General features: G+C 38.6%; 1 protein-coding gene across 3 annotated transcripts in view; it reads left to right on the top strand.

The window, feature by feature from the left end:
- CLCN4 (chloride voltage-gated channel 4) overlaps window positions 1-16,730 on the top strand; it is a 44,183-nt gene extending 27,453 nt beyond the window's left edge. For all 3 annotated transcript variants that reach the window (XM_040533902.1, XM_040533893.1, XM_040533909.1), the window contains 4 exons: window positions 1,886-2,072; window positions 4,552-4,950; window positions 10,668-10,884; window positions 12,424-16,730. In XM_040533902.1, the coding sequence (XP_040389836.1) occupies window positions 1,886-2,072; window positions 4,552-4,950; window positions 10,668-10,884; window positions 12,424-12,514 (894 nt within the window). In that variant the 3' untranslated portion in view covers window positions 12,515-16,730. The remainder of the gene's footprint in view (window positions 1-1,885; window positions 2,073-4,551; window positions 4,951-10,667; window positions 10,885-12,423) is intronic.
- Window positions 16,731-17,452: the final 722 nt, after the last annotated feature.

Genomic DNA, 17,452 nt, shown 5'->3' with positions numbered 1-17,452 from the left:
TGATGAAAGATCCAAGAACAATTTATCCAAGCTTTCAATATATACAAAGCTGTTTGTGGCGAGTTTTATGTATCTGATTGCTGGAGCCCATATAAAACACATATCTGTCTGTCTACAGCTCCCATGATCTGAGAATTTAGTTCTGGATCTGACTGCAGCAGATGATGTGAGGTTATTCTGAGTTATACACTATATGGTGTGCCATATTCAAAGCTAAGGCATCTCATTTTTTTTCTCTTAAAAACTGAACTTGAACTGAAGATCTATCCTTTAGAATGCCAGTTACCAGAAAAATAAGAGGAAATTGCTGGAAGTTTGCTTTTCTGTCATGTTTTCTTCATTTGGGACATCCCTGATGACAACTACTAAATTGTGTTCAGATCAATCAGGATGAGTGACTGAGTTCTGCTGATTTATTGAGCAGAGAGAATGAGTGGGAGTTTAAGAGCACTTGGATGTTACCGGTGTAATATTCCTGGAGGAGGGTTTGGAACAAGATGCGCTTCACTGCAGAATGTGATTTGTGCTGCAGCTGGCAGCCAGTTGTTACTATGCTCGTTCATTAGCTAAAACTTCTGAGTTTGGGTCTTCATTTGACATATGGTTCTTTATTTGATATATTTAAAATTCCTTAGAAGCAACTGACAGTTTCAATTATTCTGAAAAAGAACAGACAAAATAGATTTACCCTCCAAATTTAGAAGGCCTGATCTGATTGTATCAGCAAAATTAACAATATATTGTGGAGGAGCTTCTGCTATTATCAGCACTGATGCTTTTGGGCCATGCCAAGGTTGTTAGTTTAGTTTTCTAGGAAGCTCAAGGTATATTTTTAGAATCCAGAAGATATAAATAACTTTTCTCTATAAAAATAACAAAAAGTCTATGCTTGCAAGTCCTTGCAATGTTTGTCTTCTCCGCTAGGAAATTTGTCTCCAGCTTGACATCTAAGAAAAAATTCACTTGGCTGAGGAAAGATGGCCTGCCTTCCTTTCCCTTTTCCCTTTTTCCCTTTCCCCTTTCTCCTTTCTCCTTTCCTTTTTTGCCTTTCACCCTTTTTCCCACTCTCCCTCTTCCCTTTTCCCTTTCCCTTTTCCCTTTTTCCCTTTCCCCTTCCCCTTTTCCCTTTTCCTTTTTCATTTGTCCTTTCTCTACCTCTTTCTCTACCTCTTTCTATTCCTCCTCCTCTTCTCCTTTTTTCTTCTCTCTTTTTTTTTTTTTTTTTTTTTTTTTTTTTATGATTTGTGACTTGTCTATGTAGCATACAAGAAGGTAATGATTCATAGAGCTTCCAGGATAATACATAGCAAACTGAGATGAAGAAATATCTGCCTCTGAGCACTCAGCCACTTTTCTCTAAAATTTTATTCTGTGCTTGACATTTAATTTAAAATCTGGTTTGATTTAGACTGAAGGAGTAGCAGCAAAGTTGTAAAGTACTTCATGTGAGAGGCATTGAATTCAAGATGTTATTTTCAGTCAAGCTTATTCTCAAGCCCATGACAGAGCCATCAGCAGCTCCTGATGAGGAAGCAATAAAGTCAAAAACAGGAACATCCTGGCTTTAAAAACAGACCATGATTCAGAAATACCATTTATTTATCAAATTCAGTGTGATGCAGCAGGAAGGATTCAAAATGGCTATAAAAATACATTAAAATTACATAAAGCTGTTAATATACATGTAGTTGCACAAACTCAATCACTGTAGAAGCCTATGGGGAACATCACTGTACGCTGCCAAAAAGCTACAGCCTTCTGATCTAGCTTTTAATAAGGAAATAGTGTTCTCTTGTTTCCAATAATAAATAATTAATTGTTTGATCAATAATTTCATTACTGGTCATTTTTGTTGATGCACTCATGCGTCTATATTTTATTCAAGATCCCTTCAGGCCTCTTCATTCCCAGTATGGCTGTTGGAGCCATGGCTGGCAGGATGGTTGGGATTGGAGTAGAGCAGCTGGCATACCACCATCATGACTGGATCGTCTTCAGGAACTGGTGCAGACCTGGGGCAGACTGTGTCACACCAGGACTTTATGCTATGGTGGGAGCGGCAGCTTGCTTGGGTACAGTACCTGCTGATCACTGTGCATGTGTAACACGGGTATTTGGGCACCTACAAATTGGCTTAAGACAGCTTTATGTTTGTGTTAGGTTCTGTGCTGGCATGTAATGGATGTGATGGGCTAAAGCGTGGGCAGCTTCCTCAAAGGGTCTCTCCAGGAGTCTACCAAGTAGTCAACACGAGCAGCTTGTAGTCACCAATGCCTGCTCCTTGTAATCTGCAAAAAACAAACCAAACCAAAACAAACAAAAAACCCAAAAACAAACAAACACAGAAAACCACGCACAAAGAATGAAAGAATTAAAGTTAGGCTACTGATTTCAAATGAGGAGTGGTGGTTTTTTGTTTTGTTTGTTTTTCCTTAGGTATAATGAAATTCACAGTAGCTGGAGTAAAGCTACTTCTTGTTTAGATTGTGCTCTCTCTCTGGTGCAGGAAACAAATTCCCAGGTCTGGCTAAATCTTAACCAACACAGAGGTAAAAATTTGGTGTCTTATTACGGCTGTATGACACACACTGGTCAATTGGGCTGTCTTTTTGTTTTCATTTTGACCATAGGCCAATATTTGATTACATTTAATCACTGAGATTCATTGGATTTAAAAAGAATGACCTGCTAACTATTAATGCTAGATCATTGAATCATACCTCATGTATCAAATTTCTGGTCATAAGTCTAACAAGAATGTTGCAAGAATGCCATCTGAACACATTTTTGCCTTATCATGTCTTTCCCCTTCTGGACGTGCATGTTTTACCTCCTTTTGTTGTCATCATTGATACAATCATTAGATGATAAAATAACAGTGGGGAGGTATAACATGTTTAATGTAATTGGGTAAAAAGATGCCCTCAGAGAAGAGCTGGAAAAGTGTCAGTTTCAGAATTTCTTGTTAGCAAAGTATGGATCATTTGTGTGACCAGTTATGGAGGAGCTAAGGGCAGGATTTGCCTGTCTAAATTTACTGTCTGTAATGCAGACAGTAACACCTGAGCTGTATTGATACCCTTCACAGTGAATGCAGAAAAATGAGATACTCAGAAGTTCGGTCTCATCTGGCAATAGACATCTAAAACCAGGCAAATGAGCAGATGAATTTGTCCTTGAAGGATTTGGTTTGTCTCCAAAGACTTTAAAGGCAATCTGGATGACGACCGTGAATATGAACACATACAACAATGTAGTGATGTAACAATAACTAGGTTTAATCTTACTGTCAGAATGCAGAAAGTGCTTTATCTTATCTGTAAATGGTCTTAACGTTCTTGAAAGAAACAACACACAAAATGTTTGCTGTGATACTCCTGTTGATTTGTTAGTCGACAGTCACGTCCTCTTTCAAAAGGTCCAAATCAAGGTGCAGAGGTTTTAATAGTACATTGAGACATATGGCAGCATGGTCACTGCTCGTTCTTAAGCCCAGTGTTCTGTCTCGCTTAGAGAAAGCCTGTAACAAGTAGAGGAAGTATTAAATGATCCTTACTGTGATATCTGCTCACAGCTTTTCAGACTCAGTCATTACGGCATTCCTGAGATGAAAGCTATATCTGGATCATCATGTTAAATAATCAACAATTTAATTTTCCTGTATGTTGCTAGATTAAAAACATCTTTTAATGACCTGTTTGCTGATTTCTCGCATCTAAAATGGTGCCGTATTTTGAGGCCTAAAAATAGCAGATTTATTACTTTTACCTTTTGAACAGAGGCAAAGAAACGTTACCTAATAATTCAGTGATACATACACACTTGTCTGCAGTTATGATTATTTTTATCCTTTAATGTAAACTGAAGGAGTAAGTATGCTTGTAAAATGAGGAAAAGGATTGAAAAATATAACTACAACCCTGTCTATAGCTGTATGCCTAGATGTAGCTTTAGACCAAGTTGTCTGGGTTCAAACTGGGTGTTGTACTAATACCAAAAGCTTGGGTTTAAGCAGTAATGTAGCTTGCAGTCAGTGGCCTAAACTATTCTTATGTAGAATTTTGTAGCCATGGCATACCTGAAGATAATGCTTAGTTTTCTCCTCAGTATGAATGCTACAGGTAACCCAGTGCAAAGGCCAGCTGTCAATGCTCCCTGTGCTGTAATCCTGCCTGTCCCAGCCATGGTACTTAGCTGATCCTTGGAGTTACTTTTAGGTTTAGTTTCCCGAGTATCCAGTATAGCTGAGGTTTTTTGCATGCTTGCTGGTTTGACAGCACACTCTTTTAGCATTCATTATTTGCTTTTCAGTGTTGGCATTTTTGGCTTGAGCAAGTTCACTCAACCTTTTTGACGAAAATTGCAGCATATGAAAAATCTCTTTCTTCAGTTAAAGAAGCCCCCAAATACTTCACAAAGTATAAGGACAAAGTACTCAGCATGAATAATCTTGTGGCTGTTAGAGTGTAAGACACAAAAATAGGAATGAGTTGCTTAGCATGTACACTTAAAGAGCACTGAGGAGAATGTGACTGCTTTCCTTGTTGGCAGGTGGTGTTACCCGAATGACGGTCTCTCTGGTGGTGATTATGTTCGAGCTAACTGGAGGCCTGGAGTATATCGTACCTCTTATGGCTGCAGCTGTCACAAGCAAGTGGGTGGCAGATGCCTTTGGGAAAGAAGGGATCTATGAAGCTCACATTCATCTGAATGGTTACCCATTTCTGGATGTGAAGGATGAATTTACACACCGAACCCTGGCAACAGACGTCATGAGACCAAGGCGTGGCGAAGCTCCTCTCTCTGTTCTGACGCAGGACAGCATGACTGTGGAGGATGTTGAGACATTAATCAAGGAGACTGACTACAATGGCTTTCCAGTCGTGGTTTCAAAAGACTCGGAGAGACTTATTGGATTTGCACAGAGACGAGAGCTGATTCTTGCAATAAGTGAGTAGAGAGTATCAGTGGACATGTGAGTGTGACTTTGTTAGGGATTTTGATAGCATAGGATGTTAACAGTGTCATTCACCTTGAAGAATGGGTAAATAAGAACCAAGCCAAATTTTCCACAAATCTGGCTTTTACTTGTTGCTAGGACACATAGCTGGAATCTCTTCTATTGCAACTGGTAGATTTCTGTAGCCTTGATATTTGTGAGATAATTTTGTTGTCACTCACAGCAGTACAATACAATCTGCTAGATACAATAAAGATAAGCCCAACTCGTATGACCAGGAGTTTGCCAGAACCAGAACAAATGTCACTGCGGTGCTGCGCTTCCTGTAGTCTCATGGGCTGCCAGTGGCAGCTGGGCCAGTTGTTAACCTTTGTCACCCTGTGACAAAGTGCATGTCCCTGTACTTCTTTCTGTTTCACTATCTCATTTTTTTCTCACATGCAGGCCTTTTGTACTAGGGATGGAAGACTTTTCATTGGAGGATGTTGATGTGATTAAATCTCAATGCTTGGTAAAGGATGGTTGAGTTTTGTCAAGCATCCAGTGTAGAGCTAGCTGGTTAACTTACAGCGTGATCTAGATCCATAAGGATTTTGATTCATCAGATCCTTTCCTGTATGGTCTGATGGCTAGGTGGGGATTGCAAAGATGTATTATATGAAAGCAAGTCTTCCCAACTTCCTCATACCCAGAGACCCAGGTGTGCAGAGGTCTGCAAGCCTGGGAAATCAACTCCATGGTCTGCTCTCAATTCTGAGTCCTATGGTGCTGAAGGCCACCCAGGTGGCCTGACAGGCTGCTGGCGGGGCATGGTTGCCTTATACTTTGCAGAGGGGTGGACTAGGAATATCCTAATCTCCCTGAAATGGAATTATTCCTCTCTGTGTGAGCTTGTTTCATCCCTCTGCTTCAGGTACCTTTAAAAAAGCTGCTGTCTCGGATGGAGCTGAGGAAACTTCTATACTCTTCAGAAAAGAAAATCCATAAATAGAAACTCGGGTTTAGAAGCCTACATTCCTGCTCACAAAGACTTCTCACAAAATGAGATTTGAAAGAATGGTGCTCTTTAAAAGCACATTTTTGGATACATGTGTATTTTTGTCTATCAGATGTAAAGAGATTCATTCCAAGTGATCAGCCCTAAAATTTATATTTATTTATTCAGGGGTGCTCAGCTGTTACTTGGTTTTTCTCTTCTCATCCAATAGCAGAAAGTCATCAGTGCTGGGATGCTATATGCAGAAGAGAAAAAGAGTTGACAGATCCCAATTTTCTCCCCATAATATGCAACGGAGAATTCTCTTCAGTAAGAAATGCGTTTCTGATTTTTGCCCTTCTGTGGTGTAAGTTGCCATTTCAATTACACAGAAAAGAGTCTATGAACTCGATTAATTTTGCATTTATTTATATAAGGAATTTCTCAAAACACAGGAAAGCAGAACAAACATTGCTGTCAGTTTCACAACTCCTCTAATTACACAATTGCAACTTAACTTCCAAGGTGTATGGGAATCTAATGTTTTTTTGTTAAAAACACACTATCACTGGTTGCTCCTTCCTCCAAAAAGAAGGGAAAAAAAGTGTCTATGAAGTCATAATCCTCTGTGTACCAGTCTCAGTGTAAGAGAATTTTAAATACACCAAGGTAAGGTCCAAGTCTGCTGCAATGCCCTCTTTAAACAACCAGTTTTGTCTAAGGGCTAATCTTCCTTTGGTAGTAACAAAAGGTGTACGTCCAATCTAGGACAGTAAATATGTGCCTGTAGTTTCACCAAAAGCATAAATGCTAAGAGTTTATGCCATTTATGAAATAGTTTGTATTTTATCCTGCTTTTGCTAATGATTTTCAAATATCTTCTGCAATCCCCTGTGAGAAGTGAAAAACCTTAATTAAATGTTTTTGGCCTGCCCCGTGTCTGGCTTTTACAGTGTGTATGCCGTGTCAGGGCTTTAACACTTGCTGTCATCCTAACTTTATAGCCTTCTGCATCTCCCTTGCAGAGAGGTATGTCAGTGGGAAAATTGCATGGAGTGAAGGTGCAAAGCCCTCACTTTAAAAGCAGAAAGATCTGACACAGTCTGAAGTGAATCATAAGTTTGAGCAGCTGAATCTTTTGATTCAGGTCATAAATGGCAACATAAATTCAACATGGCTGAATAGGCTTGCTAGGAGATATGTGAAAATGCCCAGCTATGCACAATAACAAAGAAATTAATTAAGAATAAACTCGGTGAACATTTTAGATCAAAATGCTTTCCTGTTTGAAAACTGTTTCTCTGACATCCACATTTTCCGGAAGAAAAGGTACTGTGTCCTGACCTGATCTAATTAAGAGTATCTTTAATAGGATCAGAGGCGGAACTGAGATTTAAAACCAAAAACTTATCTTCATAGATAAGTTTTCCTAAGAGGCTTAGCTGTAAGGGACCTTTGGTAACCGTCTTTCTCTTGTGCTGGGCATGACAGTTCCCTGATCTCATTCTGGGCCAACTCTGTGATACAACAGTTAATCTTTCCGGTACTTCATAATTTTAGATGAGTATGGTTTGTGTCCTTCTGACTTAAAATCTAGATTTGGTGTCACTTTTCCAAGAGACATGGTATATGGTTCCAGTATAAGGCAGAGCGAAACACTGGTTTTGTACCAAGCTAGCAATTTTTTGATAGTTAATCTTTCACTAAAGGGCAAAGTTGCTTTGCATTTATTGCAGAAGTCACTGCTCTTGGGTAATAAATAATGACAGAGTAGCTGGTGTGCTGTGAACTTCCACCTCAGCTTGCTTCACAGTTGTGTTCGTGGAGCCATACCCTAAGTCTCCCTGAACTATAAAATTACTTGCCAGGAGACAGACATCACATGCAGTAAAGCATCTTTTATTCTCCTGTTCGGGTTCTTATCTCCTGTTCAGCCTGACAGCATCCAGAGATACTGGAGTAATGTCTGCAGCCAGTATAGCCCATCTGCACAGTCCCGTACCCAGGGAATGAGGTCTTTGGAAAAGCAGAGTCAGGCTCACAGCTGTATCTCTGCTTTCACTGCATTGTGCTCCGCAGAATATATCCTCAGTTTGAACCAGTTTTGGTACCTCTATGTGATGACACGTTGTGCCATTATATGCAATCATAGAATATTTCTGAGTATATGCTTTTAGCTAAGAAGCCTCAGCTTTGTCTTGCTTGATTATTTGTGCATCCACAGTGTGCAGGCCCAGGGAATTCACTGGAGAAATACTCCAATTCCCTCACATGACTGACTTCTTGAATGAAGGCAATAATTACTGAGTCCTGCATAAAATGCCTGCTCACACACAGCTCTCTGTCGTGTGATTTACCTCTGTGTCATTTCTTTCTTACTACTTGGAGCACTATGCATGCTCTAGAAATGTATCCAGTCCCTGTAAAGTAGATGGCAATGCCACCACTTCTGATTGCTCCGAAGCACCTTCGGGAGGACTGTGTCCTTCTGTTGGTCCTTGTTGAGCAGGCAGGCGAGCAGGTCAGGTGAACATGGGTGGTCAGACTCACCCTCTGGGAAGATGTGTCTTCTTTTAAGATGACTCCTACTTTACAGTCTTACAGTGGGGAGTATTTGACTCTGTAAAGCTCTTTTTACATTTGGCTAGCTTCAGAGACATTGTACAGAAGGCAGAGTCCTGGACACAAACCAGGTAGCCTGCATAATGTGCTTTTCCCAATGTGGAATTGAAAGAGCAGCACAGTTAACACAGGCTGTGAATTCCTGAATATGAGAGGCCATTTCACATTTGGGAGAATTAATTCACTCTGTAGTTATGACAAAAGTCTTCTGTATTGATTACTCTGTAGAGCCAGACATCGTCATCCACTCCTACTGTTGAGTTTTATCTGTTTTTCTTATCCACTGACTGCAAAAATCATCTGTTCTTCCGTTTTACCTTCTCTTAACTCCTCCATCCAGTGAGATTGCATACAAAGTCTACCATTTTTATGATGCCACTGAATTTGCTCAAAATTACTACATCATTCAAGTTTCTCTAGAGAGATGTTTGGCTTTGAAGAGTGAAGTCATGGCTTTGGCTAATCACTGTTGTCCAGGGTCATTGCTGCTTTGGGAACAGCAAAGTAGTAACTAAAGTGCTTGGGCCTGTTGCTTTGGGTGCAGCTTCAGGAAGGAAATACCTAGCTGTCAAGGGCTTTTATCAAAGGGTGGGACTTGCCTTCAGTTTGATTAATGATACCTCTTACTGCAGATCATATATCAAAGAGCTATGCAGGCACGTTCACACTTGAAATTGGATGTATGAATCAAAACAAGATGAGACAAAGTTAGCATCATTCCTGTAAATTGCAATAGGGCTTGTAATATGTGGAGTGAGAAAGTTGAGAATCATAATATAGTGATATTAGGTTTGAGCCAGCACTGCTCTGGTTCCAGAAATATTACAAGACAATGATCATTAAAAGGAAAAAAGTGCAGCTGGAACATGTTGGAAACCATTACTGTCTACACATTACAAGTCACAGAAGCAAGTTTCTGCACTTTGATTGATGGAAATGAGCTCCAAGAATATATACATATGCTTTGAGTATGTCTGATTTGCTGTGCCTCTCAAGAACAGAAGCAGCCTATATTAATCAAAGATAACAATTCATACCATTTCCAAGAATTTATACAAAAAAAAAATGAAAAAAAAGAAAAGAAGACAGAATGAAACCCTCAGAGCCAAACAAAAGATATGCTTATTCTGGGGAAAGACAAGTGGCCTTTCATTTGGAAATCCATCTCAAATGTTGTTCACACCCTGTAGTGATGAATAGAAATGAGGTAAACACTACAGAGAAAAGAAACCACTTCTATGCTAAGAATTCTTGTGGGGTCATACTTTAAAATAAAAGGCTTATACTGATCATGTAAACTCCAGATGTATTGTACAGTTCATTTCATCATTTGATCAAAGTATGAATGAAAGCTTTTGACCTTTTGAAAAGGTTCAAATACGTACTGTTGAGGAAAATGTGTCAAACTCATTTACTGCTATATATTGTTCCTCCTTTTCCTATCTTCCGTTAAGTAGGAAGCTTATTTTTTCTGTCCTTTTAGAATCTCTCTATATAAACTCTATTTAAGAACTTAAGTGCAAAATTGCATCATTTTCCCTGCAACCCGGAGAGGTGTGCCAGTCTAAAATAACACCCAGACTGCTCCCAGATTCCTGGGAAGTGATTTAGTCTTTTACTACTTTTATGTTCACAAATAAATTTGCCATGCTCAGGTTTCCTCAGCCCCACTGAGAAATCTGGGAACAAATAGACTGCTCCAAAGCGACTGTTGACGGGCTGTTGACTTCTCTCCTTCAGGTATGCAATGGAAGTTTCTGTTGTGATTCTCACAATGGAGGAAACAGCTTACAATCATTTGAATTTGACAGTGATTGTATTAGTGATGTTAGTGAATACCATGAGCCACACTTTTATTCAGGAAAACATTATGCCAACCAAGTAAAAGTATGTATTTGTAAAAATATTGTAAAAATGTCGAGGAAACTATAGCAGAAGGAAATTCATGTTTTCTCCAAGACCTCATCTCTTAGGACCTCAGTAACTGTCTGACAAAAGGCTACTACTGCCTTTGCTCTCCAAAGGAGGACATCATAGTTTTTTTATTGTTATTATCAAGCCTGATTAACAGGCCCGACTCACTGTCTGCTTTGATCTTTCTTTATACAGAGAATGCAAGACAGCGTCAGGATGGGGTGGTGAGCAATTCCATTGTGTATTTCACTGAAGACCCGCCAGAACTGCCACCCAATAGTCCCCATCCACTGAAGTTGCGGCGTATTCTCAACCTGAGCCCTTTCACCGTCACTGACCACACACCAATGGAAACCGTGGTAGATATCTTCCGGAAACTTGGACTCCGACAGTGTCTTGTCACTCGCAGTGGGTGAGTAGATGCTGAGTCAAGCACGCTTCAAGAATCTTAGAAGATTTTCTTTAGCATTAACAAAAACACTGTTTGTGCATCTAAAGCCAGGTATAGATAGTAACTAATTAATCAGCACCTCTGAGACACTCAGATGAATATTTATATTCTATTTTGTGGGTGGAAAACCGAAGGGAAGTGTGCCCAGTCTCTCTTCAGGGCAGCAAAAGAAATCAGACTCGCAAACAAAATGTTCCTACTGGGTGTCATGGTTCATGCTGTTCTCCCAAGTCCTTAGTGTATTTTCATGTAGATAAGGTAAAGATAATTACAAAATAAACTGTTGTGACTCCTACTATATTTTCATTTTCAACAGAAGCAGATCTGGCAAGTAGTATTGTTTGCAAATGATGTGCCTGTTCCTAGACATCCAGCTAGATTAGATGCTTAAGACGACTGTGATAAAGACATGAGTTGAGGAAAATTAATTCATTCTGCTTTTCTTTAATGGAAAGTGGAAAGGCATATAAACTGAAAGTCCACGAAAAAGTGTGGGCAAACATGACATTAGAAGAGTAAAAAGCTGCATTGTATTCAGAAGAAATAAATCTGATGGTTCCAATGAGGTTTCCATTATTTTGGGAGTATTGCTCATCACAGGATCTTGTGGTAAGAAGGAACTTTACAACAGAACAGCAAAACCAGAGCCATAATTTTCAAATGTGGAAGACTAAAATTTAGTCTTCTGCAAAACCCCGTTTTGTTATTCAAATATATTGCATATAATCTGTTAGTATTGTTGGAGTGTGCTCAGCATTAAAAAAAAAAAAAAAAGTACCATTTCTTGGGACAGAAATTTAGGTTCTGTTTTGAGGTGCTTCGTTTTGGAAATTTTCACCTTGAGTTCTGGTACTTTCACTAAATGAAAGGTGGAATAACTCTAACAATGACATAATTTCAAAATTCAGTGCCTCACTGCCTTCAAGAAATGTAAATAAAAGCCCTGGAACATTGAGCATTAAAATGTTTTTTACTCTTGTGCCTAGATGCCCTGTAGGTCTTACATTTTTTGATGGATCCAATTCATTTAGCATCATATAAGTGCAAAATTATCACTCAAAGTTGAAGGAACTGTTATGTCAGAAAGCGAGAGTTTCAGAAAGCCCATGCTTTTGCTTAGTTCGTGTACTATTAAACCCCATGAATGGCCTACATCAGTTCACTGGTGCCTTGGTTTTGTGCTATTGATCCTCTGCAGCCTGAGCCTAAGGAAATTCATTACTTTGTCATATGAAGTGTTGGTAATTGTAGCTCCTTGCTCAATCATGTTCTCAACAAAAGGAGATAACAACCCAAAATATTTCACTTAATGATCATGGCTGAGGTAGTAAACATACATGAGGTGAGAATGCTTTTTATAAAACAGAATTTCTAGGAAATAGGATGGACAGTGTTAATGGAAGCACTAAAATAATGTCCCTGTAGCTCAATAGAAAAAAAAAAAAAAAAAGGATGATATATGAGATGATTGTTGACCTTTCCTTTCCTTTTCTCCTCTAGGAGGCTGCTGGGTATCATAACTAAAAAGGATGTATTAAGACATATGGCTCAAATGGCAAACCAGGACCCTGAATCTATCATGTTTAACTAGTCTGGTAAAGGGCGAAGAAAGTAACCCCAAAGGAATCCCTTCTAGATTAACACAAAGGCTATGTTCAGTGTTTCATTTTGTTTAAAGAGAAAATGTAATGTGTATGAGGAATGGCCTAATATGTCTCCGACAGAGGGAGTGGATGCAGGATGGCACTTATTTAATGAGGAAGGCAGTTTAGAAGCTCTGAGCAGCTGCAGACATCAAGCTGTGTTTCCTTAATGAGTTACCTAACAGCTCGATTGGTGCATTGGTGGGTGTAAGTGATGTGGTGCTGAGAGACAAAGAGCCAGGAGCACCAGTGGGATGCATAAACATTCACAGGAACTCAGGAGGCAGGTGTGAAGACTAGCAGACACCGTTTATGCATAAATTGTTAACAAAGATTTGTGTTCCAAACTAGAGAGCGTGTATGAGTAATGTCAGTTGTATTTGTTACTAAAATCATGGCTATTTGTTTGCTAGTGAATTATACCATTTTCATGAGGATAAAAATGTCATATTTTAAAATGAAAATTTTTGTCACCTTCATTTATTTTTTTAAAAGTTAAGTGATTCGGGACTGAAATTAAAGGAGCAAGAGCACACTTAAATTCATTTTAAAATGTAGTGTCCCCTGCTCCCTGTTTTAGTCCTTTGAATTTTACAATTTATATATATACAATTTATAAATATACAGTTCAGCATTTCTGTCAATCAGCTTTTCTTTATTAATATTGAAATGTGACTTATTTCTAAGGATTTATTATTTCTCTATGCAATTTTGCATACAGGTACTGTAATATTTAGTATTACGTGGTTTGCTATGACAACAGGAAAAAGCATAAAAGCCCGTGGAGGAATTTTCAAAGGCACAAAAGGGAGACTGGTATCCAGCTCTCATCAAAGCTAGTGACAAGAAATTGAATCCTTTGCCTGCCTCCCCTTATGTAAAGAAAAATAGTTTTTCACAGGCTTATGAAGTTCTGCATTGATTTCTGATTCTCCATTTAGTTCCTTTTCTTCGTTGCCTTTTCTTGGCACCTGTCTGCACCTGCCAAGAGATTGGTTAAGTTAATTTAGCAACCACAGATATTTATTCTGTAGTAGATCTACTCTTTACACTTCTACCGCCAGTCATAGGACTGCAGAATTGCTCCCCATAACACTGTGGCAAGGATAAGGGATCAAAGCAACTGAGAATGCAAATGTCAATAGCAAGGCTTTAATTATTGATCTATTTGCAGCAAGAACACATGATTTAACATCTCTCAGTAGGAACCTCTAAGCCACTCAGGTAAAAATGCTATGTTTTCTTAAACCTTGGTTCTGGTCCTGCAGAAGATAAACACAGTCAACATTGTCTATGTCAAAATACTAGCACTTTAGTCAAGACTGCTGTCACTAATAGGTGACCAAATTCTACTCTCAGTAACACATAATTCACACTGCCCAGTGTTTGGTTTACAACTATCAACTTAAAGATAATGACTGGAGAAAGGCTGGATCCTAACTTAGGTTCCTCGAATCCCCAGCAGGAGGGCCTTCTGACCACCTGAGAGTCTGGACTATTCATTCAGGCATCTAAATCCTCTACTATTTTTGCTCAAATATATATAGATACCAGTAGCTCAAATCTATTGCATCCAAATGGTTTTCAGAGACAGAGATTAGGGAAGAAGAATATGCCAGATGAACCTTTCATTACTCCAGACAAAAGCCATACTGTGTTAAACCAACTTGTAGGCAGTGTGAATGATCATTGTGTCCCTGAACTGAGACAACTAGCCAGGTGCACCCTAAGTTAGATACCCAAAGTTACAAATTCCTCCTCTTATCTCCAGTGACCCTGCTTCCTTCTGGCAGGTGTCCCACTGCATTCACAAAAAGTATGGCCCCAATTGTTTAAGTAAAAGAAACGGAAGTAAAAGGATAATTTTAATCTGCTAAGTACAGCATTTAACAATAGTGTTTGCAACAGACTGACATAAATATATGTAGCTCTGGCCAAAGCCCATAGATATTTCAGTGTATATTTTTGTTAAACATCTGCAGTAAAATGTATTATTAAAGGGATATTGTTAAAACTATGAAAACTATAGGACTGAGCAACCCTTTCATTCTGAAAATAGGAAATGCAACATAACATTGTTGTTTCTTTTGTTTTGTCTTTGAAGCAGTCATCAACCAAACTCATAAAAAAGCAAATGACTCAACCACCAAGCTCATGAAAATTGGATTCCCTCATTTGAAGAGAGATGCCATCTTAAAAAATCAGTGAATTTCCAAAACTAAGCCCAAATGGGGTTTAGTACAAATGTCAGGTTCTAACCAAAATTATGAGAATCTAAATTTGCTAACTTTTGAGGGCACTCTTGTTCTGAAATTGAAACTGAAGGACCATGTTTTACTTTTCATTCTTATAGCCCTTAATGTTAGTATATGTTTGATGAACACTTTCTCCATCTCCCCTTATGTTTATATTGGAAGCAAGTGTGCAGACTCTCCCACCTGAACACATCTAAATACCTCTTTTGCTCAGAAGTCAATAGAAATAAGTTAGAAAGTCCATTTAATTGAAATCAAACCCCGTGCTTCATATATGTCAGGGAAAAGGAGAGGTCTTAATGCCTTCTCTGTTGGCCAAGGAAATTTCAGTCCATGCCACACTAGAATTTAGTCCATGGCAGAGCTAACTCTGAAGAGCATTCAGAGCATGTGTTTGCTAACAGAAACCAGGATAATACATCCATGCTGAAAAAAAAATGTCATTTCCTGAGGAAAAAGATGTTGAGTCAGCTAACTGAGATTAAACTCATGAATACAAACTCATCTGGGTATTGACTAGGGTTATGGCTCAGTCCATGGTTATGCATAGGCATAAACTCGTGTGGCAAATTCCCCTTCATACCCAGAGGCCTGATCCACTAAAACCAACAGCCAGCCATGTGATATCTTGTTGGCTCCTCTTGTTAGGCTGCATATGAGAAGGACTCAAGGACATTCAAGGACTTAAGAACAGGGTCCATAAGACCAGCATGGTGGTGGTTTGTAGGAAGCAACAACAGAAGAAATTGAGACTTTAACTTTGGGACTACCACCCAAGCAGAAGGCAGGTAAATGAGGGTCCAGCTCTTTTTTACCAAACATGTTCCTCTTTAGATGGCATCATTTAAATATTTAAGGGTCAGAGAAAAAGGTTTGAATGTGTAACTGAGAACATGGGTACAGACTGCTGCTTCTAGTTATGAAGTCTGTTCAAAATACATTAAACCCCCTTAGAGCAGGGACTGACATCTAGCTCTGCAGAAATGGCATAGGAATAGCTGACTTCAGCTGCTTGGTCTTATCATGGCTGAGTTAATGCTAGAATGACAAGGAAGGCTTAGAAACAGGACAGACTTTGCTAATCAGAAAACTTCCAGAGATGGTAGTTGGCTGTAAGTCCTTCTGTTGAACTTCCTCCATGCTACAATTTTCATTGCTCTTAAGAGTTCAAGTGGCTGCATGGGGAACACTTTGTATAAATTAATATCATGCTTTGCAAAAAATGCAGTTATAATGTAATAATTCCCTATAACAAGCCCATTATTAGTTACCATTTTCCATCTGTATTCCCAAATGTGTCTCAGAAGTCAGTGAATAGACTCTAAAAGGCATAAATCTCAGCCTTAAGTATTTGAATCTGAATAACTCAAAATAGAGTCACATAGCCTGATGAATCTGAGTTACATATGTGCTTTGGTATACAGTGCTCAGTTTATGCAACTTCACATTCATGTAGTTGGATTTAAATCCTCACATTCAAGCAGTTGGACTTTGATGTCACATTAAACAAGAGAACAAAACCTTTGAATGATGCAAGTTCAGTATTGTACCTTTGTTTTGCATGAACTATATTCAGTTACATTCAGCTTCTGAAGTATACGTGAAGCAATTTGTACCAGAAAGTTTATTATTAAAACAGAGAACATGGATGGGATTAGCCAGATCCTTTGGCTGTCACAGTGACACTAATTATTAATTCTTACGCTTTGAAGAAGCAGAAAAAGAATGTTTAAGAATTACAGAATACCCATTGATTCCGTGTTGGAATGACACTACTGATAAGAATATTGTTTTGCTTTTTTGTTTGTTTGTTTGTTTTAATTGTAGAAAACAGTATATATGTTGCACCTTATCAAAAACAATGTTTGGACTCTATTTTTTAAATAAAACTGACTTACTGTACTGGAAACATTGCTCGAACATATTATTAATTGGAGTATTGTATCATAATGTCTCTGTATGATTTTGATGTTTCCTTTTCCCACCTATAAGAATAATTCAAGCTGGATGAATGGTTTAGGATATCTAACTCAGCTTTGGGTTACCTCGTATGAAGTTAGAAGTTAGTATAGTCCGTGCAATAGACTTCAAAGAATCAACCTTGACAGCTGGCTGTTTCATTTTGGAAGGAAATGATTTTCACTTCAGCATCACAAATCCTTTCTTTAGAAATCTAAAGAGAGAAGAAAAAAAGATTTATCCTATCAGGCTCTTCTGTTTACAATCATCATGAAATTTGTTTAAAGTTAGATGTCACAAAGCCCTTACGATTTCAGATTTTGTACATATTTTTTCATTTTTACCTTAGTTTAGAGCTAGGCCCAAAGATTGAAAATGGCAGGTTCAATTGTGCACATTTACTTGGATGAAATCCCTTAAATGACAGAACTTTTGTGTAGTAGCAAAAAATGAGATTCATCCTGATTAATGTACTAACAAGCAAATAGAAAGGCACTATGGCATTATGCAAATAAGACATTAATCAATGGTTTATCCAAAAGAAGCATTACAGATTTAAAGGCATGCTCCAGGGAACAAATTTGATAAGACTGATATGTCAGCATTATCCTAATCTAAGTTAAATTACTCACTTCAGAAGCTGGTGCTGGAGTCCCAGGGCCTCCATCTTGC

Source organism: Cygnus olor, chromosome 1, assembly GCF_009769625.2.
Source record: "Cygnus olor isolate bCygOlo1 chromosome 1, bCygOlo1.pri.v2, whole genome shotgun sequence".
Lineage (NCBI taxonomy): Eukaryota > Metazoa > Chordata > Aves > Anseriformes > Anatidae > Cygnus > Cygnus olor.
The sequence above is the reverse complement of the archived record's forward strand: the minus strand, read 5'-3'. Positions and strand labels throughout refer to the sequence as shown.